This window comes from Nelusetta ayraudi, unplaced genomic scaffold, assembly GCF_046127955.1.
Source record: "Nelusetta ayraudi isolate G7.1 ecotype Tasmania unplaced genomic scaffold, CSIRO-AGI_Nayr_v1 ptg000122l, whole genome shotgun sequence".
In the NCBI taxonomy this organism is placed as follows: Eukaryota; Metazoa; Chordata; class Actinopteri; order Tetraodontiformes; family Monacanthidae; genus Nelusetta; species Nelusetta ayraudi.
The window spans coordinates 930,269-956,211 of record NW_027466172.1 but is presented as its reverse complement, the minus strand read 5'-3'; the positions used below and the strand labels follow the sequence as shown (position 1 = coordinate 956,211).

At 45.6% G+C, this 25,943-nt stretch overlaps 1 protein-coding gene across 1 annotated transcript; it reads right to left on the bottom strand.

The window, feature by feature from the left end:
* Nucleotides 1-14,113: 14,113 nt before the first annotated feature.
* On the bottom strand, nt 14,114-19,289 carry emx2 (empty spiracles homeobox 2). The gene is made up of 3 exons (XM_076050080.1): nt 18,407-19,289; nt 16,991-17,175; nt 14,114-15,471 (listed from the first exon to the last, which is right to left on the bottom strand). Exons 1-3 carry the CDS (start codon nt 18,795-18,797, stop codon nt 15,304-15,306), a joined length of 744 nt encoding a protein of 247 aa, XP_075906195.1. The 5' UTR covers nt 18,798-19,289; the 3' UTR covers nt 14,114-15,303.
* Nucleotides 19,290-25,943: the final 6,654 nt, after the last annotated feature.

Sequence of the window (25,943 nt, the reverse complement as noted above, 5' to 3'; positions counted from 1 at the left end):
CAGAACGTGCTTCATTCTTTGACTTAAGCTGAGACTGGAGTCTCAGTGGGGCTCTGGAGCTGCGGAAACAGAGTCTTTATGTTTTGTGGGTTTTTTTTTCTTACTTTCTTTCAATCCTTTCCCCTCTTCCATGTGTTTTTGTTTATGGGCTACCTCGGCCCGGGGAATTCATCCCCGTCGTGTCGGGACACAGAGGGCATTTTCCTCATAGCTGGGAGGATGTGCCCACGCATGTCATTCTGCCCACCTGCCCAACATACACACACGTGCACACACGTGCTCGTGATCTGAGTGTATTACACCCTCCCGCGGATCCAGATGTGCTGCGCGAGCTGCCAGCTGAGGGGAGAGCGGCGTTCTGGCAGGGAGCAACAAAGGCCAGATGAAACAGGCCGAGGAGGAGGAGGAGGAGGAGGACGAAGAGGAGGAGGAGGAAGAGGAGGAAGAGGAGGAGGAGGAGGAGGAATTATTTGCTGCCTAAACATATTTATTGGTAACGTGCACTTGCAACCGCTCACCACAAACAGTGCTAACCGGGGCCCGAGTCTAGATGCCATTCTAATAGCCCCGTCCTGCACGCGCTCCAACAAAATGCCCCCCCCCCCCTCTCTGTCTCCGCCCCCTTTGGTTTTAGACGCTTATTATTTCAAACATCCTCGTTTCAAAGCTGCAGGAATTCGACGCGGAATCCTTGCAGCGCTCGGTCCTCGTGTGTGATTATTGTTTACGATACGGTGGGGGCTTTTTGGTGGAGAGGGAGCAGCCATGCTGGATCTTGTGCGTGTGTGTGTGTGTGTGTGTGTGTGTGTGTGTGTGTGTGTGTGTGTGTGTGCGTGTGTGCGTGTGCCGGGCTTTGATCGCTAGTTAAACAAAAGCTCTCGGTGGCACCGGCGAATCTTGCAGTGCTTGAAAGGAGGACGGAGGGCCAAAGAGGGCAAACCTCAAGGGGTGGCGCTTCATATCCAACCCCCCCAAAGAGGATTATTGTGGATTTTTTTTTGCACCCAGACACCTCTTGAAACCATCACCACCACAACCACCACCACCACCACCACCACCCGCCCGCCAAAAAAAAGGAGGACACGGTGAACAAAATGTAGAAGGGTGCGGGGGAAGTCGTCACTCCGGGTTGGTGCTGTTTGTTCGTTTTGTTGCAAAAAAAAAAAAAAAAGAAAAGAAAAGTGTGTCAGAGGCGTAGCTGAACATTTTCAATTTGTAAGTTATCTTACAGGCGACTCAATGTGATCTTTATGCCGTGGAGGGGAGTGCGTTTGATGAGCCACCGGTGGAAGCCACCCCCCCCCCCCACCCACCCCCACCCACCCCACGCCCCCCCCTGACAAATGGGGCAGCGGCAGCAAGAAAAGGCCTCTCTCTCTTTTGAGTGAGTTGTAACTTTCGGCAGCCTCTCGCAGGTGTGGGTGATCTTTCATCCCGCCGGCCCTCCTCCTCCTCCTCCTCCTCCTCCTCCTCCTCCTCGCACCCACCCCCCCACCACCACCGCTTTTGCTTCGCCTCTGTCCTATCTCTGGCCTCCATCAAAAGTGAACGTGCCGCCCCAGGTTGAGATTAACTCCGCTCTGACAGACCAAAGGCCTCCTCCTCCTCCTCCTCCTCCTCCTCCTGCTGCCCCTTTCCACCTCAACTCACACATCTTCGACGACGGCGAAGACGACGACGGGGGGGGGGACGCGGGGGGAAATTAGGGCTAGTTTAGCAGATCTTACAGCACCGCTAAACGTCGCCCCAGATCGCTCGCTGATTGCCTGGCTGGCTCGCTCCATTGTGTCCTGGAGCAGCAGCAGCAGCAGCAGCAGCAGCAGCAGCAGCAGCAGCAGCCCCGCCTCCCCTGGCTTATCTTCGCCTTTGGCCAAAAGCTGCTCCTCTACTCCACACACACACACAATCCACCCTCCAGCATGTCCTGAGAAATGACTAACTCCAAGTGAACAGTCACTCAACAGAGTCAATAGATAATATCACCTCAGACTGTTGCCGTGTCCCCATGTTTGCTTTGTGTTGTTCATTTTGTTTTTTTTCTCCCTGCTCCAAAGTTAATGTTTCTTTTAAATGTGGATTAACACGGATGGTTTAGTGTGTTTCGGACACGCCGTCAGGTCGGAGCGTCTATGTCTGCCGTTATCCTCAGTTCATCCCGCGTCGCCGTCGGCAGAGAGACGTTGGGCTGGACTGCAGCGTCTGCCGTGTCGCACGCAGAGAAAGTTCGACCGTTTCTGAGATGAATCTCCAAAGACGTGCACTATCTTAAGATTTTCCTAAGTAACGCTCTTACAGCAATTATGGATGATCGAGTCTTGCAGCGTGGTCGGGGCGAGACCTATCATTTGTCTCCCATGTCAGTTTCCTGTTTTCCTGAGTAACTCCCCTGACCTGGCTGCCAGGCCCTGAAGAGCACTTCACTTTCCCTTTTCCACCTCATCCTGCGCTGGGCTGCCAGGGGAGACAGGAGGGTGTGTGTGTGTGTGTGTGTGTGTGTGTGTGTGTGTGTGTGTGTGTGTGGGCGGGGGTGGGGGCTAACTTAATCTGACCCATTGCTCAGGTCAGTGAGCTGCTTACCAGGTCTATCCAAACACGGGGGCTTGTTTTGCTTAAAGCCGTGGAAAGAAGAAGTGCCCTCTTAAATCAATGCTTACTCAGAGCTGTGTGCATGCAATGTTGTTATGCGTGAAACCACAGGAGGCAGCGTTGGCACACGCCCAGCTCCTCTCCGTTCGCACTCCCCCCACTCGCCATGGAGGCAAGGAAGGGGAAAGAGGAAAAGAGAGAGAGAAACCCACTCTGCACGGGGCCAGAATTTCTTCGACATCACAGGCCGGCCTTTTACCGCTTCCTTCTTGAGTGCAGCCGGAGCCTTCGCAGCGATTTCTCCCACAATTGCTGAGCGCTCTTGAACGCTTGCTTGAGCCCTACAAAATATGCGTTCCTCCTACGACAAAGGGGGGAATCGCACGGCCAAAATGCAGCCAGCTGCGTGTATTTATCTTTTTTCTCTTGCCATATTTTGAGCAGAAGGCGGCGGCGGCGGCGGCGGCGGCACCGCAGTCTAATGGCGGCCTCACTGAGAGACGAGCGATGCAATGCGTGTTTGTTGCTTTTGCAAGTGTTCCTTCGTCTCTTCTCTACCTCCTCTGCTTCTTCAGGTATCATATGATCAGGAGAGGAATGTAAGAAACGAGCCAGATTCATTGTTCTCGTTGGAATGAGCACTTTGCGAGAGGGTTGGGGTCAGGCGGCTTTGATTCAGGGGAGTCGAGGAGGCCTTGAAGGCATCTCCGCACTGGCGGTCGAGTCTTCGGGAGGGCGCTGAGCGGCCTCGTCACCTGGCGCAGGCACTGCACTCAGCTGCACCATTTATGAAGATTGGATTTTTTTTAATTTTTTTTTAGCGCTCTAAAGGCGGCCCTTCTCTCCAGAGAGGCTGCAGGTCAGGAGGGGCGTCGCGGTGAAGTCATCTCGCCCGACACCACCGGAAACGAAAAGAGGAAGTGGCCTTATCTGCCGCTCCCTCCCGCCCACGGAACTCAAGTGGCTGAATTAGGCGAGGTCAACACGAACCCCAGCTGCGTGGAACCTTCTGAACAAACACGGCCACCTGTGTTAAAAAAAAAAAAAAAAAAAAAAAGAAGAGGAAGAAGAAAAGGCACTTGTAGTGACTGTAAACAATTGCTCTAATGCAACGTAATGGTTGTGTGGGTCCAGTGCTCGGGGAGATGCAGTGGCCAGTCTCAGTAGCTTAATTATCTTTCTAATTTGTATTAGCACTGGCTTTCCTCTCAGGGATAATTATGTATCTAGTGTGAGAGCACGCTTAATGAGGTTAATTTAAGTCTTTACATGGAATAAGGGTTCAGTCACCTTATAGAGGCGGTGGGGGGGGGGGAGGAGGGAGGGGGGTGGGGGGGCGGCTCTGCCGCTGCTGATTGCCGTGTTTTCCTCCTATATGGACGGTGACCATTAAGTCGTGGCCAAAATCCCAGCGGAGTTCCCGGAGGTACGGCAGGCGTATTCCCGCCGGTGACGCCAGGCAGCAGGACGCGGCTTCGTTCTCACTGCTCTCACTGCTCAGTTTAAAGTAGCTGCTAAAAGCGTCTCGTCTGCGCTAACCTGTCACGGATAAAAATCAAAGAATGCCCCTGTCAGACGAGGGGTCGGGCCCCTCCGCTAAACGCTTCCCATGGCATTCTGAAGAGGAATCTCCGCACTCCCACCGGCCTAGAGTCACCACCGTGTGCCTGGTCGTGTGTAGCAGGTATCGATGAGACGGATAAGGGCTCTCCTCTTGATAGCGTCTGATTTTTCCAGGCCCCCCCCCCCCCCTTCCAGGTCCTGTGATCTTGTTCCCCCCTTGCCGTTGAGCTCACAACAGGAAACACGGCGCGAGCCTCGCAACATGTTTTCCCTCCTTCTTTCTTTAGAGTTCTTTTTTTCACGCAGGCAAAACTTGTAGCTGTTTTTTTTTCTTCTTTTTTTTTAACCACCAGTAAGGAAGAGAAACCATCTTATCTGTGACTGGTGGGGGAGGGTGGGCGGATTTATTAGCGCAAGAAAGATAATTGCTATTCATAGGCCACTGGGGGCTGATTTACAACCACTAATATTTAGAATTCCTCGAGTCGTTTTTTTTTTTCTCTCTTTCTCTCACCCCCCTTTTTATCTGCAGCCCTGCCTGCAGCGTGTAGGGGAGAGAGGTCAGGCTGGATGATGAAGGATGGGCAGGGCAGAGCCTCCACTCAGAGCAATTTAGCTCAAGACTAATGTGTGAGGAAGTAGTCAACATGAAAAGGCCCCCATCTACGTCCGTCTGCCTGGAGCTGACAAACACCTGTTCTATTTAACCTGTAATGAGTCTGCGACTCAAGCCCGCCTTGTTTGCGGGGCAATAAAAGGGAAAAACAAAGAAAGGAGCCGTTAATTTCAAATTAGCCGAGAAATGAGACTTAACGCACCGAGTCGTGTCCTGGAAGAAGTCAGAATTCTCCGTTTTGTTGATTGCATCACCTGAAACACAGGTAGCCGTAGCTGTGTTGTGCGGTTTGCAGAGGGTTTGTTGCAGGCCGAAACAGGAAATGAAGAGTTTTGGGCCCCGTCTGTCGACGCTGATCCCCCAGCTGACCGGGAGGCAGGTCACGGGTTCAAAGCCCAGGTGTTGTGCCTCGCAGCGGGACACTTCCCAGTCTAAACAGTGTAAATGGTTTGAGAGAATGTCGACGTTAGCCCCCAGATCAGAAGGATTTGACTGTGAAGACGCTCCTTTTTTCCTACTGTATCAGTCAAAGACCTCAGTTAGTAAACACCCTTATCTGCTCCTTATCTGTGGTGTGGGTATCCTGACTCCAGTGGTTATATTGGGCCTTATATTAGATGTCTGAACACGCATAGCAGCATATTTTCATATGTACCCAAATCCAAAGAGCAAATTCCAGCTGGACTCAGCACGACTGTGCCGGCAAAAAAAAATGTGATTCTACATCAGGTTTGATTAAATAATTATCAAATTTAATTTTCAATTTGTTTTCCAAATGAAATACCAGCGATGTAAACTGTGATACCACAGCAGGGCGGGGGGAAAAAAAAGGGTGCCGCGCCAGAGAATCCCAAAAACATTCATCTACTGCCTTTTGATTCCAATTTTCATTGATTTAATTTCTCCTCCTTAAGAGATGTCACTTTGTCTGAGGAACGTATTCATCCTGCGTGCGCGACTCTTAATAATGCTAATCTTTTTCGCCAGAGCAGAAATCTCATGGAGGGATAATCTGAGATAAATATAGTTAATTGAGGCCAGGTGAACTTTCTTTATCTGCCGCACAGTCAACCAATCTGAAGTAAATGTGATAATTAGAATGGAGATGTCTTCACCGAGAACAGAGCGCGGCCCTGTCCTGCGGCGCTTTTCCCTCAAATTATATCAGATTTTTTTCGCCCGCGCGTCAAGAAATCCGCCGGCGAGTGAGTGCCAACGCGAGTGTGTCTGCCTGAATGTAAACACGGTAATCTGGGGAGCAATGAGTGGAGGACGCCTTCCCGGCATTCCTCCCTGATCTTCAACATAAATTTTCTCAAAAGGGGCGAGCGGCACCTTTCCCAAAGAAATGCCACGTTTTCCCTCTGGAGCTCTTTTGAAAGGCTGCTCTCTCTCCGGCCGTGCATGCAGCCTGCCTGACCGGCACCGCTCACACCCCTGAGAAACAGCGTCCTAATTACTCATTCAGCCCGCAGAATCTCCTTAATTACAAACTTCATTAGCCTGCAGGACTTTGTTTTTCTCCAGGAGAAGGAGAGGTTGGGGGTGTGGGGCGGGGGCGGTGGGGGGGTGGAGGGAGAGACTCGGGCCAAGGTGCAGCAGAGGCTAAAGGGAAGGGGGCTTTAGCACCTTTATTCCTCCGTGCTTTTTTTTTTAGCCGCCCCCCCCCCCCCTCTCTCTCTCTCTCTCCCTCCCCCGCTCTCCCTCTCTCCAAGGGAGATGTTAAGACCTCGGCCGGAGATCTAATTAGATTCATGGCGAGAATCAGACACCTTTTAACTAGCCTCTGGAGTCCCACCACCACCACCACCACCACCACCAGCACCACCTCGCCGTAAAAGGACAGCGAGATCCAGGCAGAGAGAATTAAACGGAGCCGCCGCTGCCTTTCATGTGTGAAGTGGTCTGATTCACCGTGCCTTTACCTCTAAATACAGGATAACCACTCGCACACACTCGGCCCGCCGTGACACCCCGCTCGTAAAGACGCACAGCTGGGCCCACCGGTGTGTGTGTGTGTGTGTGGGGGGGGGGGGGGGGGGGTGCAGACAATGGCTGCGACGAGAGTGGGTGCGGTGATCGTAATTGGACTTGAAAAAGACGCAGCTCGCCGTGAGCTCGCGTTCATACAGTACGTGTCTTTTTTCTTTTTCTTTTTCCCCGAATGGTGAGTCCTCCTCGATGAGGACACATCAAAAGTCACCTGCCACTCATTTTGCGTTTCGAGCTCGCATCTCCACGCCGTATGCAGTTACATGGCAACGGGGCGTTTTTTTTGTTTTGTTTTTTGTTTTTTGTTTTTTAATTTTGGCGTGGGCGCCAATTGGAGTGGTGCGAATCTGAAAGGCCGGCCGACGTTGGAGAGTTCAACGGCCATCGCTGGTCGGAACTTCAAAGTGACAGCGGAGTAATTATTTCACCTTAAGCCCACAAGAACCCCGCCCCCACCACCACCACCACCATCGCCCCCCACCCCCTTCCACGCCCCTGCAATAGGCCGGTGCTCAATATTAATTAGAGGGCAGCACTCGGACACTCAGCCGGAGATCACATGTTTTAGCGTCCCTCCCTCATCAATGGCTAAGCTGCGCCGTGCAGAGGAAGAACATTATGAGTGAATGAGAGTGAATGATTAGCAAGGATAATTTAGGCTGGTTCCTCAGTGGAGGTGTTAAGGTGTCTGTTGGCCCATAATAGGTGTCACGGGCTGAATTACTACCACCAATCATTTACACCGCCTGTCAAGCCGAGCTCCCAAGCCCACCTTATTATTCTTTATAAGGAGCGGCTAAATGCCTCCCTCTCCTCTCTGGCTCGCTCAGAAGTGTCAGTGTTTGGATGTCAAGCACGTCAACACGCTGTTTTTTTCTTCTCCTTCTTCTCCTTTCCCCAGCGTTACACATTTCCAACACATGGCTGCACTTCATTATGAAAAGGGGAATTCGAGAACATCTGCCGCTGACGGAAAAGACACAATAAACCCAAAACATCTTCTCTATTCCTCTCCCAACCTCATATTCAAGTGCATTGCTTTCATGTTTCTCATCCGACTGGTGCCTCGTCTCCGCTTGGCTTCATGGGACAGAGACACTTCGTGAGGGACGTGATTGGGAGACACAAGGAAAAGGATTGTGCAGTCCCAAGTCTGGGTCACCCATGGCTTGAAACTTACTCTGAAATACATATGTATTTTTATTAAAACATCATAGTGACAGCAGAGATTTTCCTGCTTCTGCTTAAACGTATATGCAAACTGCAAATGTGCGTTCATTGATCATTTCCACATCCACTTCTAGTATCAGCTGTGCAGGTGGAGGTGCGTATTAAGGCGACGCGGCCCAGGGAATTTGCAAAGGTTTGCATCAATGTGAGAAATAACTCCAGCGTTTGAGGGGAAACTAATGAGAGATGGTGCAAGAGTTGGGTCAACATTCCTGAAGAAACAGCACAAAGCTGCAGCGAGGCAGAAACTTCATGAATTACCATAAGTATCCAGAAATTCCTGTCTGCGTGTTATGAGTGTTCTCTGTTGAAAATTAGGCCTTAAGTCTGGTCATCATTACCAATCCTTCTCAAGTTTGTACACAGAGATATTTTTGTAATCCAAACAGATAAAACGGATCATGATTCAAAACAATGGTCAGTTTAATATGAGTTGCTTTTTTTAAGAACAGGATATAAAGGCTCACATGTGTTTGTCTTTAGCGGCTTTTTTGACAAAACAGAGATCAATTTGAAAAACATGTTTGAAGAAAATTTTGTCGATGTTACAACATTCTATAGCTATGTGGTTTTTTTGTTTTTATTGGGGTTAATCAATTTTAAGAGAGTTTGAACTTGAAATCAATTTAGAACATATGTAATATAACATTTTTGGAGATGCAAAAAGTTTTTTTAAATATATTTTTGGTTTTCACCTATTCAACCCATTAAATTTTGGGTATACTAACTTGATCCTTAATTTGTCAGAGTTTGAGTGTGAAAACAAACACTCACAAAGTAGTGAGAGAAGGGATTTTCTTCATTCTAAGTGCAGATATTAATGCATTTCACATAAGTAATACACATAAAAGCACAGAGGATGATCTGTGCTAAATACCTGTTTACATGAGTAAAGTTTTGAAGTTTAAATCTGCACTGTATTCATCACTCTCCTCGAATCTTTACATTTGTCAGTTATTACTTCACTGTTGTCCGGAAGCCTTAAAGTTGCCTCAAATTTCAAAAAGAATTGTGCAGAATCCTAAAAACTGCTGCATATAAAAATAATTCTTTACGATATAAATGTTCACATTGTGTCTGTTAGTATATTGTACGCAAATGGGAAGGGTGCCATGGAAAATGTATATAAAGATTTATTATTTATAGCAATAAATGCAAAAAACAAAACAATGTTTCCCTGCTAAATCCTAGAAAGCCTTGCACAAGAACAGAGTTATAAATATGTATATGTTTTTTTTAAAGTACTTTGTGTTTGTGCCTGGTTACTATCCCTGTCATCGTCGTGGCCGCAGTCTCTTTAAGCCTGATCCAAAAGCCAAGCCAAAGCGCTAACGTTACACTTTCGGTGTGTGTCACTCACTCCGCTGAATCTCTTGGTGAAAAAAGAATATGGAAAGTGGAGGCGGCGTCAAACCGTCCAAGTGCACAAAGGCCTGCGTCCAAAAACAGTGCTTCGCTGGTATTACACTCAGCCTCTCTTTCCAGTCGCTAAGCACTCAACCACTGTCAGCCATCAGAAACATGATAGTCCATGTTTTTTGCTGGGGAGTGGGTGTGGGGGTGGGTGGGGGCTGAGCAACCAAGAGGGGGGGGGCGGGGGACGGGACGCAGCAAAGCTCAGATGGGTGCAAAGCGAGGACAGAGAAACAGGTGCCCACAATTTCACCTGTCTGTTCAGGCAACCCCCACGCTAGCGGCTATATTACATTTCAGCTCTAAGTGAAGCCACATTTGCGGCTCCCTCGCCGAGATGAAACAGCTGAGGCGAAGTGGGATAACGCTCTGCTATTAGATGTGAGCTAATTTCATTGGATGTGATCTTAGCCCCGACATGGAGCGACACAAAACATGCGCAGAAGAATTAGTGGCCTTAGCAAGAGCCGGGCTCCGGGGGCGGAGTGCAGCTCCGGCAAGGGCCGCTGCTCTGTTTAGCCTGCAGCGGGGCAAATCTGAAAATCTTGCGGTATTATTGTGAAAAGTACCTGCTTGTTGTGCCATGGCACCGGCTGCCGACGGTGTGGAAGGTGGGGAGGGGGGAGGGCGAGGGGGACTCGCAGGGTCAAGAGACACAAAATAGTTCAGCAGGCACATGTGATATATTTAGTGAGGCCATTGTTTGTTTTATTTAGGGAGCGAATTGAGGATTTTCCAAACTGCAGGGCCCCTAAGGTATTTTATCAGGTGTACAGTCCGCCATGTGTTACACATTAGCGCGCCGAGGGGGAATGCTGGTTGCAGATACGACCCATAAATTGTTTTGAGTTTTGGAACTTCGACGGACGGGATGGTGGACAATTACTCTCCTCGGAGCTGCATGCGAATGTTCGGGAAGCACTTATATGCAAATGAAATGGCATCACCTTACAGCCTAATGGTCCCCCCCCCGCCCCCGCCCCCCCTCCTTCTCCTCCCAACCCCTCACCCCCAAATAGCGAAGGAAAAACAAACCGAGCGGCCGGTGCAGAAATAATCCATGAGAATTATTAATGCGCTGGAAATGAATGTTACGTGTTGCAGATAGTGAAAATTAAAGGAGCTATTAAAAAGGCGCCTGAGTGTGTGCAGCAGCGGGGCAGAGTGGGGCCCAAAGAAGAAGCATCGACAGGGGGGGAAAAGAGGCACACCGTGGAGGCCGCTGAAAAACAGAATCGAGGCGTCTGAATTGCAGCTCTCGATGAATATTTGGCGGTGGGATGGCAACTCGTCACTCAAACACCCCCCTGCGCGTGGTCAGAGGGTCCTCAGTCAGCACTGCACACCAGAAAGCGGAAGGATGACGAGCGGAACAACTCCGTGTGCCTCGTTACAATACAACCTTTCCCTGCGTTTAATAAGAATTAAACTGATAATTAATTCAATTAGTATAATGAGGTAGCAGTGAATTTTGAGCAATCGTAGTCAGGAAAAAAAAAAAAAGCAATCAATTATTCTGCACATCACTGTAATTTGTCACATTTCGACTCACTAATTATTTGAGTAGAGTTGTTTTTTGGTTTTTTTTTTTTCTCCAAAGGAAAAATATTACAACAAAATTCCATTGTAGTCCAAGGGAAGAATTTCGGTTTTGACGTCCACTTTTATTGAACGTCAACGCAGCTGGGCCCGCGTGTGCTGCATTCAAGACCGCTGTCCTCGTGGCCCTCCACGTAATCGTTTAATCTTCGGGGGGAAATCTAAATGAGAAGTAAATTCAAGTCGACATCGGTGACAATGAACATGCAATTAAAAGGTTTTTTTTTTTTTTTTTTTTTCCTCGGCGAAGGGGCGTTCGAGGCCTGTATTGGAGTCAATAACTGCTGACTGTACCCGATGGCAAGCTGGGGATGGGGGGGGGGGACTGCTGCGTTCGGGAAAACATAATCTTCAGAGCTCATCAAGGCCGCGAACGTCCCTCCCGCGTTATTAATAATAAAGAAAGCAACCAAATCCAAGGCTCCGATGTTTAATTTATTATTGCGTAAGCTATTTGAGGGCTGATTGTATGGTAATTGCTCATTAGTCTTGTATATTTGTCGCCGCACCTTATGTCGAGGCCACGGGAGTTGTGTAGGGTCCATTCTCTCCTTTCAAGGATCAATTTCAGAGGCAATTTGTGAAACGGGACGGATCAAGTTAGTCCTGACGTGGCTACGTGGCAGGGTCGGCCTACAGGTGCCACTTTATTTTAGCCCTGACGAGATGCTGCCCTTTAAACAATCCTTCATTCCCTCGCCGAGCGCGTTAACAAAGCTGTCGAGAGCCATCCTCCCAGAACTCGATCAGTTCTGGACTCGCCGCGCGAAAAAAGCGCGAGTGTGTCCGGTTCCCTCCCTCAGCCACCATTCACATTAGCGGTGTCAGCGGACGTAATTATACCTACTAATTGGAGATTAGAGGTTTTGGGTCAGGGGGGGTCACTCGATATGAGTCACTACTCTTTTCAATGACGGGGGGGGCGTTTTGCGCATGCGGAGGGGCTTAGAGGTCCAAAACATCCAAACTGGCCCCGGTCGCTCGCGTGAATATTTAAGGACTAATCGAAGTGCAGACGGTTGGTGCGATGGTTTATGGAGCGTTTTGCCCCCGGGACGCAGCGGAGGAGCTTAGGTTTAGATAAGCGGGTCACCAGAGGTCCCCGCAGCTGGGCCCTTAACGCACGGGCTGCGTGTGGAGGAGAGATGAGATCCTGCAAGGGGCCCTCTTCACTTCGGAACACACACACACACACACACACACACACACACACACACACACACACACACACACACACACACACACACACACACACAGGGAGGGAGGATGAATTCTTTCCAGCATTGTATTCATGTGACTTTATCGGCTCAAATAGCGCGTAATCGCTCTTTAGTTTAAAAAAAAAAAAAAGAGAGAGAGAGTGAGAGAGAGTGACGTCAGGTTCTGTTTGTTTTTTCAGACGCACACAAAACTATAAATGGACACAATTCCGTGGTAAGAAAAAACGCGGGATTAAATTCTACCAGCAAACTGTGCACAATATAATAAAATTGTTTAAACGGTGACACTTGTCAAAGCAAGGCTCTCCTCTGAGGTTATTTATTTAAAAACAAATATTGACCGAAACATATTTTCTTTATATATAAATATAGCTTTGAAACATTTATAAAATATATACATCAAGTCAGCAATCGTAAAATTATATTTGCTGTTTGATAATTAACGCAAGCGTTAAATTGAATAAAATAAAAGGGGCAGCATTTCCAGGTTAAAATCGCCTAAATGAATCAAACTGTGTCAGGCTCTAATGAGAAGACTGTCTTTTGTGTGTGTCCGGGCCCACCAAATGTAGGGGTGTGTGCGTGAGCGTGCGTGTGTGCGTGCGTGGTTTTTTGGGGGGAGAGGGGGTGAGGGTATAGGAGAGTTGCGCCAAATTTGTTTGCGGCGGATCAAGGCTCACCGCCTCCACTGCACTTTCTTTATCTTAATTCCAACTTGAAAAGATATAATTATCTAGTTTGAACAGGACCGCTATCAAATCCTTCTTTAGAGGCAGGGTAGGGAAAAGCTCGAGTGGATTGTGAAGCTCTGAGCCGCTCGGTGTTGCCCGAGATAGGAGTAATGAAGTTGTGGAGTCCGGAGATACAAAGGGCATTAACCTCATTAGCATGAAACCTTTTCTTCTAACTATTGTGGGACCCTTTCAGTCCTCTAATCCCCCCTATTTCAAAGCTGGGTTTGTAATAAAGCTTTTAGGTTTTTTTTTTTTTTTTTTTTTTTTTTTTTACCCCAAAGCTAATGGTATTCTCTAAAGATTTTTATTGCTGTCATAATCTATGGACCGATTAAGAATTCCCAATATTCCATACCCCCCTCTCAGCTCCCCGAACCTGAAGCCGCGCTGCGAAACAATTAAAACAAACATGCACACATCGCACCAGAAAACACACCAAAAACAGCCTGGTTAATGAGCAGAAAAAAATTAAATCCAGTTAAAAGCATTGGGTTAAAAAAAATAAATAAAAATAAAACAAAACAAAATATTGTTTCCCGTTGGTTTGTTTGATTATGAATAGCGATTCTTGCTGTAAATAACCCTTTAACTCCGACTATGGCTCACAAGCTATTTAACAGGCCCAGCCTTTCCTCCTGCAGCCTTGCAGCGCGACACAGCACCGGGACAAGATTTTAGACAAAGATCCCATTTTGCGGCACATTGCAACCTTCCCTTATCGCAACGTGAGGGGTAGTCAGATTGTACTAAATTATGTCCAACCAAGCCCCCCCCCCCTCTGGATCCGTGGATTAAGAGATTAAAGTGGACCACTGGGCAATGCATCCCCCCTTTTTTTTCCCCTTCATATTACTCGCATGATAATTGCCTAAACTGATTTGCACTTTCACAAAAGCTGGTCGGGACTCTTTGTGACTGCAGCGAGGGCAGACGCTGCAGCCACGCAGAAAAATAAATAAATAGAACTGATTCCGTCTACTATATTAGACTGAGGGATCAGCAGCGAAGAGGCTAAATTAGTATCCGAGCGCCACGTCACTGTCAACTTTTAAATCCAAATCATATCCAGTAAAAGAGCCAAATTAATAAACATAACTGCTATTAAGCCTCATTGGCCGCCCTGCGTAATCAAAAGCCTTCAATGTTACCTGCGCGCGACATATTGATAAAACTTTATTGACAAAATATTGACAATTACATACTTCTTGGAAGTATACTTTGTGTTAAAATTGTAGCAAACTTAACACAAACACAAAAAATATTTACAATCTGTAAAAGAGGGTTTAACAGAAACATTAACTTTTAGCATTTCTGTACATGGAATACGGTCAGTGCTTGTTTTTCTTTTTTTAACTCTCAATTCTTTTGCTTTTTTTTTTTTAATCCTTCGTGGCAACTTTCACTGGAGGGTCAAGTTCTGGCAGAAGGCTGCATGGGGCCACAGCAACATATTGGTAAAGCTTTAGGTTAAAAGAGTGTCCTGACATCTTCCCTTTAAAGTACTGAATCTGTGATCTGTGGTCTGATTCCCTTTAAAATAAACCAAAAAAAAAAAAAAGATAGTAACTTTTTGGAACGTTAAACGAATGCTTTTGTTCTCTTTTTCTTCAAAATAAAAACACTATAACGCAGCACCGCTACTTCATATGTTTTGCACAAGAACTCTTAACACGAGAATCATTAATGAAAGACTGCACACTTTGTAAAAATCGAAGAAGCACGACATCTCTCAGTTTGAAAATAGAGTTAAAAACAAATTTGTTTTTTTTTTTTCCTTAGGTTGTCAAATTAAAACGACTACAAGTTGGGACGGGGGGGGGGGTTAAACTATACCATGCAGATCAAGATTTTACAAAAAGGAGTTCGGTGTTTTGGTATCTCAAGTGGAAACGTCTTGTTTCTTTTTTTGTCTTTGTTTTTTGTCTCTGCGTTGTTGTTTTTCTAAGAAAACCTTCTGAAGTGCAAACGTCCAATATGAATTGGAGAATAAAAGGAGGTGGTGGGAGATTGTAGTGGTGGTGGCGGTGGTGGTGGGTGTGTAGAAGGGTTCAGGTAGGTGGACTGAGACGCTTGTCATCCGCGTTTGTTTTTGTCCAGGGTGGTTTGGATTGACAGACCGCCCGGCGTGGGTGACAGCAGAGCCGCCCGCCGGCCTCTCCCTCTCCCGCACCCTCAGCTGCCGATCTCCGCACATCTGAAGTGTGACATTGGCTTCTTTTTTTTTTTCTTTTTTTGTTACCCTCTCACTGTCTCTACACGGCATCCTTTATCCACGTCCTCCTTCAGACCAGACGCTTTAGATAGTCGGGGGGGTGGCGGTGGTGGTAGGGGGGGTGAGGTGGGGGGGGGTTTAATCGTCCGAGGTGACATCTATTTCCTCCGGGCTCCCCTGCTTCGTCGCCAGTCTCCACCGGTTTATGTGATGCGATCCCTTCTTCTTCTGCTGCGACTCGGAGCCCTCCTCTTCCAACTTCTGCCGCTTGAACTTCGTCCTCCGATTCTGAAACCACACTTTTACCTGGACAGGAGGGAAGGATACGGGGGGAGGGGGGTAGAAAAATGAAACCTGGATCAGCGTTACCAGATAAAACCTTGAGTGAGCTACGCGCAAGCACACAAAAAAGCGCGCGAGGGGGGAAAAAAGGGGATGCATTGTTTTCGTTGCGAGGTCAAAATACAGACGCGCAACGGGAGTACGGAAATATATATGTGTATACGTCTAGATATTTGTATATGCTTCTTTTAAAAGAGTAAACAAGGGGCCCGCGGATGAGACTTCCAAACGGGAAAACGTAATCGTTAAAGCATAATTCCGCGAGTCCAAAATGATTTTCCAACATCTAATTTTTTACGCCCATAAACCGGGACCAACAGCTGTTCAGGAAGAACACTGTGCACAATACACGCCATACACATGCAGTAAAATCAGAAAAAAAATAAAATGAAATAAATCCCTCATATTGGTGGTAAATATTTGTCTTTGAGGTTTTTTTTTTTTGTTTTTTTTTAAGTTTCTATATTTTTATGAAAAATGTTCAATATTTAAAAGGGGTCGCAACGTCGTCACATTTGTGTCACCTATTTATCCTACACTTTACACACGCTCCCCTAAATCGACTCAGCCCGCGGTTAAAAGGCACCGGGGGAGGAATTAACAACGTCACAATCGATAGATTGGCTGGCCTTCGCTCCGCAGCCCCTTCAACCGTTTAAAAGGCGACCGAGGTGCGTTTAATAAGCCGTCAGCGCGCTAATTGGAGTAGGTGACGGTTCATTTCTCCCCTCAGACCCTCCAAAGGCCCCGCCGCCGTCCGAAAAGGAAAGACGCAGCGGACAAAAGGCGGCGGCCGATGGCCTCAAACAGCATCTTAAATATGGCAGTGGGATTCCACTGAGCCCGCCTCGCCCTTTGTGTCGTCCATCCCATAAAATGGTTAACTGGTTAATTTGCCCTCCATTTTGAAAGGCAACATTCTCCCCCCAAAACAAAGTAATCCAACCCCTCCTGAAATGAGGTTAGGGCCATACAATGACGGTGGATTTGATCCAGCAGAGAGCCCCCGTCTCCTGGCTGTCGACGTTGCGTTTTTTTTTTTCTTCTTCTTTCCCGCAGCCTCGCAGTGTGGAGAAACAATTCGGGGCCCGATTATATAAATCGATTGTGTTGATAAGTGTGTTCCCGCAATTGTCAAACGATGACATGCACTTATTTTAGCGGCGTCGCTACTTAATAGATTTCACACGCGAGCCGTTTGCCAACTTGGAGCAAAAAATAATAGCTGAAAGTTAAAAAAAAAAAATAAAAATAAAAATAAAAATACATATATATATTTTTTTTTTTTTCCCGCACGACACAAAAATCAAATTCAAGAAATAAGATCGAGCTGAGCCGTGAACCTTCACGGGAGACAAACACATGCACAGTAAAAGCAGCAGGCAGCGCGCACATTTCGAAACGACCGCACTGTGCAGGTAAAATACGTGGGGGTAAAACTGAGGTGTAGAACAATGCCGAGAACATGACTGGGGTGTCTTACCTGAGTTTCTGTGAGGCTAAGGCTGTGGGCGAGCTGTTTTCTCTCAGCTCCGACGACGTAATGGTTTTTCTCAAACGCGTGTTCGAGCCGCAGGAGTTGCGAAGGGGAAAATGCTGTCCGGATTCGTTTGGGCTTTCTGGCCAGCGCGTTGTGCAAAAGAAAGCTCTCTGGACTCGTTTCATTCCCTAAAATCGGACAGAAAACGAGAGCCCGTCAAAAAAAAAAAAAAACATTCCAAAAATTGGTGTGTTTTTACAGTATTATTACGTGCGGACCAAACATCTGGCCTGTACAGAGATGCAAGGACAAACAACACAGTGAGGGCGGAATGGAACTGGGCCAGCCAGTAAAATGTCTGAGGACACCAGACAATAAAACATGACAAAACGTATTCAAATGAAGTCCTTAATGTCAGTTAGATAGGCCTACATCTAAATTGTGAGCCATCTCCACAGTGATAAGGCAAAGTAGAGTAAAACAAATCCAGGCCCATATATATTTTAAACAAAACAAACGGCCACACAATTACAGGTGTAATTTTAAAATGAACAAAAAGAAAACATGCAAAGGGTTAAAATAAAAAGGCACAAAACGAAGAAGAAAAAATGTGTATTATCAGTAACGCTATTTTAAAATATATAATTGTTTGTTTTTTTAATTTAATTTGTCTGAGGAACAAAAATAATAATCACACACATAACCACTATTAAACTGAAAAATTAAAAAAAATGAAACAAATAAACGTCTGGCAGGTGAAATAGCTAATAATACGTCTATATCAATTTATGATACACCTGATATTATGAATGGGGACAGTCCCATTTAATTTAATTTACTCTTTAGCCGAAAAAACATACATATAAATATAGTGTTTAAAATACTAAATAAAATGAATACAAAATACTTCAGTGAAACAGGGGAATAATGTCCGGAGCAGCCAGATCTTTTTCTTCTTACGCAGCTATAAAGTTGACGGGATACATACTTGTGTACATTAAATAGTTTGCACACATGTCAAAATTTCCAGTGACATTTTTCAGCCCATGACCAGACGATGCAAGAGGCAGCCAAAGCCACTCTCTTAGTTTTTTTTGCAAACGTATTTTGAACGTTTTGAATTTTCCGTTTCTGATAAAAAACAAAAACAAACAAAAAAAATAAAATAAAAATAATTGCAGTTTTGTAACAGCAAAAAAAAAAAATCCCTAAAGTGTTTAATCCGACAATGGAAAATATTATCTTGCTGAAGCTATTTTGACTTCCATAAATTCTGCTCTCTGTTTCGATGGAGAGGTGAGGCAAATGCGAAGAAATGAAGGTCTTGTGCCGCTCGCGAGTCGCTTCATGCGTAAAAATAAAAAAATAAAAAATAAAAATAAAAAAGACGAGTTCGCTGGAGCGCACGAGGCGACTTACCTTGAAATCTGTGACCCAAGTATCTATATCTGTGTAATAACCAGGGGTAGAAAGTTGACGGGTCCCTTTGCTGGCTGCCAAAAAGAGGGTGCGGACTGTGCGAGGATGAAAGCGGGTGCGCGGCCAGAGCGTGCGGCGGGGCCACCGGATGCACAGGGACGGCGGAGTTCTGCTGATGTGAGACCGCCTCGGCGAACACCAAGTCCGGGTTAGAGTAGACGCCCCTGCCGCCAGAGTGGAAGCCGTTCAGGAACGGGTTCATCTGGCCCGAGTTTGCATAGCTGAGAGCCGCTGGCCTGATAGGCTCCTCGGAGCGGGACGCCGGTACGGGATTATCCTTCGCCACCAAAGACTCTATAGTGAAACACCGCTTGGGTGTCGGTTGAAACATTGTCTGATAGTCCAGATTCCCCAGTTTAAGTTGAAGTTGTCGAAGGCGCTGTCGCTTAAAAATACTCCACACCCAAGAAAAGGGGGAAAGTTTCTGCGCGGTAAACAAGTTGAACGGGAGAAGAAGAACAAGAAGAAGAAGAAGGAGGAGGAGGAGGAGAAGAAGGAGAAGAAGGAGAAGGAGAAGGCGGCGGCGGCGGTGTCGAGGAAGCCAAAATAAAAAGTGCTCGGCTAACTCCCGGACTAATCCATGGATGTGATCGTTTTCCTCGCCGCGTTCGTGCAGGCAGATTTGTTAGTTCATGAGCCTAATTAGCGCTGCTCTCCCATAAACAGCTTCCTCTGAAGGCTGTAATAGCATGGTGATTGGTCGCCGCCGCCGCTGCTCGCCTTAAGGTGGAGAAGGGGGAAGACGCTTTAAAAGTGCGTCAATGGGAAGCAGGGGCGCGGAGAGGCGGACTCGGGCGCGCCAACAGCGGAGCACGTTCCGTCCGGGAGAGGGGCTCCCCGCGCTCGCGCGCATGCGCATGCGCACGCACGCACGCACGCACGCACGCACGCCAACTCTCACGCACGCATCTCCGGGACATTTAACACGCTCAATCCGGAACAGTGGAAGAGCTTCAGCCTACTTTATTTTGCATTTACGGCCTGTGACAAGTTCGAACAGATTTTTTTTTTTCCTTCCTTCCGAGGCTGAGCGCGCGCGTTTGTGAGAGTGATGCGAGTGCTCGTACGTGTGTGAGTGTGTGTGCGGTATGACGCCAGCACGAGTTTAAATCGTGCAAAGTAATGTAGCGCAAAAATCAAATTTTGATCCATTAGACCTCGCTTACAAGGCAACACGGGAACGGGCGCATCTTCCGGCTTTGCACTTGCTACTTGGTTTTTCTCTTGAACGTTTCGTATATTGCAGTTCTCTTATTTCCAGATTGCGTTCAGATACATTTCAAATGGAAGACGTTGTCTGCTTTGTGCACGTGCGACACACACCGCGCAGTAGGTGTTGTTCGCGTCATGACGAGGGTGATCCGAGTTTGGTTTGGTTTGGTTTGGTTTGGTTTGGTTTTGTGAGCCTGTCATGATGTAGTTTGTTACAGAACGCTTTGTTGCGTGTTGCAGCAACTACCTGCGACTCAGTCGGTTCCCTGAGTGACAGCGGAAGCAAAGCGGCGCAAAACTGCAGGAATGGCCGCACACCTTGGCCCTCCATCCACAGTGACAGCGCTGACTGAACGGACCACGCGCAAAACACATTCAGCTCAGTAACCTAGAAAAATAAAAAAATATATATTTCAAAATATGTTATTTTGCACAGGCGATCGAAAATTTAAAACAGGTACTTCTGAAATTGCATAATTTTCTATTCGAACGCAAATGTACATTTTGCGTTTTGCTGACAAAATTCCAAAACTGGATTAAAAACTGACATTATTATTATTATTATTATTATTATTATTATTATTATTATTATTATTATTATTATTATTATTAAAAGCCTGGAAGCCTGATAAGTGTCGTTTACAATGTCAAGATTACAGATTTTATTTTTAATTTGAACTCTTGGATACATTATCTACGAATTACTTTTGCCATTTTACGCTCGTTTTCTGTAAGTGGGTATAAGGTACTTATTATTATTGTATAATAATAATAACAATAATAATAATAATAATAATAATAATAATAATAATAATAATAATATAGTACACTGTAGCATTGTATCAGATGGGATTGTGAATTTTGAACTGCTGGCAGTAAGAGACAGTGTATTTCTAATGCTGGTATTTGGGGATTGGCTGCACAGTGTTATGACTGCACGCTTGTTTGAAGTTTCATTGAGGAGAAGTAGCACGCTGCACTCGCGATGAACCGTGTTGAGCTTTTTCTTGGTGCTTGAGCGGCCTCCGGTGGTCAAATTGTGGTAGTGCATGAACACGAGGCACGGTTCATAAGGGAGTAGGGGCAGAGCGGCATTTACTGGGTGAAATAGAAGACCCCACAAGAACCATAACAAACTCACTGCCGTTGCACTGTTTGAAATTGTAACTTTGATGTTTGCAATTATGGATAGGAATCCATCAGATTTCCTCCCAAGAGGTTTCCCCGGACAAAAGCGTCTTTCTCTTCATTAGTCAAGAAACTCTATCAATTGACCCCTCAACGTTTGAGCTCAGGGTCAAGTTTATATAAGTTTATATTTTTCCTACCCTGGGTAGGGAAGTGCTGCCTGACCACCCTTTCAGTTAACTGGAACTTAAACTTGAGCTGACAGGATCTGAACATGGGTTTCGTGCAGTTTGTAACAATGCGGAATAAAAATGTCTTCTGGCCAGGATTTACTTTAAATCGTAAATGTCAATAAACTCTTCATTTCATTGTCTTGAAACGTTGTCACCTCGTATTTCCTTAGCTTTACAGAATTTACCATCCCCACTTTTGTGCATTGAAATTGGTGTCGTGGGAATGACTGGTCTTCTACTCGCTGTCCAGCAGGTGTCCATGAAGCTTCCACTTTCACTGTGGCCGCACAACCTGGAGAATCTCATCAGTCTCTGGAGGCACTTCAGCACCAATGAATTTAGTTTGATCCCCCCCCCCCCCCCCCCCCCCGCGCGCGCCCCAGCAAATTTTAGAAGTGAGTTTTCGTGCTCTTTTCGCCTTTTCTTATTATATGGCTTGATCTCTGTGAATGACAAACCGCTTTTTTTTTTTTTTTTTTATTGTCCTGATGAGATGATGTTTTATTTTTATTTTTTTTGCCCCTCTCTTTCACTTTAAAAGACAGATACATTTCACACGGCCGAGAGTCAGTCACCTTAAACTGAGCCAATCTGATCAGGTTCCTGACGACTGTGGCGGGATATCAGTACATACAATAAACAGCGATGATTTGACATTGCTACGTTTCGCCACTGGACTGTTGAATAAACTGCAGCTACGGGGAGAAATAAAACGGCCGGTCACTTTGTACAAGTGTAACGCAACAAGTGTGGCTGAAGTATTTCATATCCAATTTGGACCAAAAAAATAGATTCTCCGATAGCTCTTTCAAGTAGACTTTGAACAGGAGGAATGGGGAGCTAGCTAGCTGCTCCACTTACGTGTCTGCTGCCCCCTGTTGATCTCAGCTGAGGGAAATTCCAAATGCTTGGAAAATTGAAAGGCTCAGAAATGTGACGGAAGCAACGCAAGTTTTGGTTGTCTTGTTGTGTGACAGCTGAGGGTCCTGTGACCACGCCTCCAATTGATCATGTGACCTGGCTACTTGGCCAAGGGAACGTCCCTTTGGCCGACTGGTTAAGCGTACATGACTATTACCTGGGAGTCTGGGGTTGGAAGCCTGCCTGGGTCCTCTCCACCTTGCCACCGTTGGTTTTAGGTAGTATGACTTTTTTTTTTTTTTTTTTTTTTTTTAATTCCTAAATGTGAAGATATTAATCTCTTTCCCGCTGTCTCGTGCAAAACTTTCAGAAAACAGTCGTCCGTGTGGCGCTTTGGGCTGATCTGTAACTTTATTGTTCTGGGAAATAACAAGCAAGAAAACCTCACCCCATCCCAGCCCAACTCTAAGCCTAACATACACCTTAGCCCTAACCCCAACTCCAACACTAACCAAAACTCAATGGAATGATAGTTCTATGATAAAAGAGTGATAGAATGCAAAAGCTCAACGAGACCGGAAATTGAAAAAAGTAATACGAAACACTTACATCTATATTTGTTTTTTTTTTCCTGGGACAAAAAAATAATAATAATAAAAGAAATTACTTTAATTCCGAAACCGACCGAAACGACTGATAGTTTGGCATGAGACAGAGTGGTCGAATGCAAAATCTCAACATGTCTGAAAATTTAATAAAACAATATTCTGCAGTAGCCTATGTCTGGGGTTTTTGCTGGTACAAAAACATCCTATAATAGTTTTTTTTTAACATGTCCAAAAAGGAAAAAATAAACACTGTATGTCTTTCTTTTTTTTTCAATTTGCTGGCTCTTATTACACTGTATTTGCATATTGCAAACCTATTCTCAGTATTTTTGATGATGGTGGGAGGAAACCAGAGCACCAGGAGGAAACCCATGCAAACACGGGGAGAGCCTGTCAACTCCACACTAAAAAGATCCTCCTACCCAACACTTCTGAAAGCTAAGTGTGCCAATGGGAAGGTCTCAAGGGAGTGCAAACAGCTCACAGCATTAGAGAAAGAAAGAGCTTTGAATCACAAGATTGGTGGTTCGACGGCCCGTGACAGCCGGACTTGTGTTTTGAATTCAAGAGATGCAACTCTACCCGTCATAAGAATTGAACCATCTTCTGCAGTAATCAGAGATTACTCAGATATATTTTTCTCTTACAAGCTGAGCTACGTGGAAATACTTGGATCGCTCGGAGTGCTGATCGTTGATTTTTGAGGGGCCGCTGCATTTAAAAATGCAACTCCACCACTTCCCCCGGCCTCCGGTGGGCCTTGTGCTGTCCAGCGTCCCTGGGGTGCTGAACCGGCCCAGCACCCATAGGACATAGGTCTATGGGGAACCTGGCATCCTGTAGTGCGGTCCTCCTTCCCCCCAATATACACATTTGTACACTCGTGTGCACGCACCCATACACACAGTTTTTTGTCTTGGTTATTTATGCTTATCTTTTTTTTGTGTGTGTATTTATCTTGTTCTCCTTTTCTGTATGAGTTAATCTGGACTCAAACCTCCAAACACATGGATTAAAGGTCACCACTCTCACACCCTGAGCTATCTGCTGACTCTTGGCTCCAACCCTGCCTGATACTCACTGAAATGACCGTCCTCTCATAGTTTAGCATGAGACAGAGTGGTAGAATGCAAAATCCCATGTCCAAAAATGGAAAAAATAAATAAATAAAATCTGATATACTACAACGCTTTTGCCTATTACCAACCTGTTCTCAGTATCAAGAGAACCTGTCAACACCTCACAGAAAGATCTTCCAACCCAAGTGTGCCAACAGAAGATTTTCAAAAGAGGCCAAATAGCTCACAACATCATAGAAAGAGCTTTGAATCACAAGAATGGTGGTTCAAGACCTACAACGGGTGCACTCGTAGACACGGAGAGAACGTGCAAACTCCACACAGAAAGGTCTCAGGCCCGGGCCCCAGAATCGAACCCACAACCTTTTTGCTGTGAGGCAGCAGCGCTAACCACTGCGCCACCGTGTCGCCCTGTTTTGAATTCAAGAGGTGCAATTCATTCAGACAAATTTTTCTTACAAGCTACATGAAAACTCAGGGGGTGGCGGGGGGGGTTGACGGCTCATTTTTTTGGGCCATTGAAATGCAACTCTGCCTGCTGTTTGACTCTAACCCCTGACCACAGGAATTAAAAGACAGCACTCTTACACCCTGACCTACTGGCACATTTATTTTTTTGACCTCCAAAAAGGATCTCTTCCCTTCCACCAAGTCAATTCTCTTACACCCTGAGCAATCCACTGACACTCTGGATATGTCTCCTCGAATTTATCTTGCGTTTCTGGCATTGAACTTTAAAATGTAATTCTGAACACTGTAAGCCTTGAACTGCCACCGTCAGGATTCAAAGTCAGGTCTCTTCCGGCCTGAGGTACCTTAGCAGTGTTGTTGGGATTACTCCATAAAAGTAATCCAACTACTGATTACTCCTCAAAAAGGAATCTAATTACTTCTTTAACTGCTTTGTTTCATAAGTAATCAATTACTAATTACTTTGGGGGGAAAAAAGAAAAGAAAGTAACAGTTGCTCAGTGCTTGAAATTAACTTTTTCAAAGCGCAAATTTTGCAATTGCAAATATTGCCTGTCCTCTTAACATGAATGAATGTTTGCTCTCTCAACACAAGCATCACATTTCACAGAACAAACTCATCATGTACAGCACTGGTGCCTTTTGCACAGCCCATATTGTTAAAATAATTAGTAGCACAATAGTTAAAAGATCTCTACTGTGCACATACTGCTGACTTACTTGTAAACATGACTTTCAACAATTTTTGAGGTTGGACGTGGATATTTTCAAAGTCTTGTTTCCTGCACATAACGTACGGAACAACGAACCACAATATTCTTTGATTTAGACGAGATGAACTCAAAATAATGTTTGTATTTCACGCTATCAAACGCAAACGCTGTTTTTTCTTTTGCCGCCGCCATGCTTGTTTTGGGGCGTCATCATATATCAATGACGTTGCATCATCAATCTGCGACATTGTTGTTTTTGGTTTTTGGTTTTCTAAATTTCAGACATTTTGTGGAAAACAAGACATATTCATCTTGCAAAATCTTTCGGACAGTAATGGAATCGTTACTTGATCAAGTAATTATGATATAATTACCAGTTTTGCCACAGTGCCATTAGTGTGTACTACTACTGCTGCTGGAAGTGTTCATTTCCCTGAGGGAGTTATCCCAAAGGGATCAATAAAGTCTCTATCTATCTATCTATCTATCTATCTAATCCCATTACATTACTCCGTTACTGAGAAAGTAGTTTAATTACAGTAGTGGATTACTGAGTAATAGATTATTCGCCAACACTGCTCCTGAGTGAAGACATGCATCTACTGGCACATTTTTCTTTCTTTTTTTGGGCCATTTGACTTCAAACAGGATCACTGCCCATCATAAGAGTGGATCTGATGACCTTGGTACTCAATACACCCTGAGCTATTTGCTGACTGTGACATCTCTACTGGGGAATACATCTTTAGTGACTTTTAGGACAGCCATCAGCTACTTTCCTTACATATAGGATGAATTTATATACAAACAACTGGCCTATATTTGAGAAATGTTGCGAGCCGTGAATTCAGTTGTTCTTCGAGTTGAGGTAGCGGACAGAGAAGAGACTCGACACACATTGTCTTCAAGACCTCCCTCAGCTGAACTGTTGACTGACTGATGCTGGACATCTTTGCAATAAATTTGCCCTTATGCAAGCAAGTCAGTGTCATCACTGCATGACAGACCACACCACCATGTAAATAGGTCCACAACTAGGCCATACCATAATTTATTTACCTTGTCTACAGGGAGCAGCATTGATTGATTTCTTAATTATATATCTATGTAATAATGGGCAGTGTAATAAAAGACTCATTGATGATTTAATTGTATTTTGAGACTACAAAAAA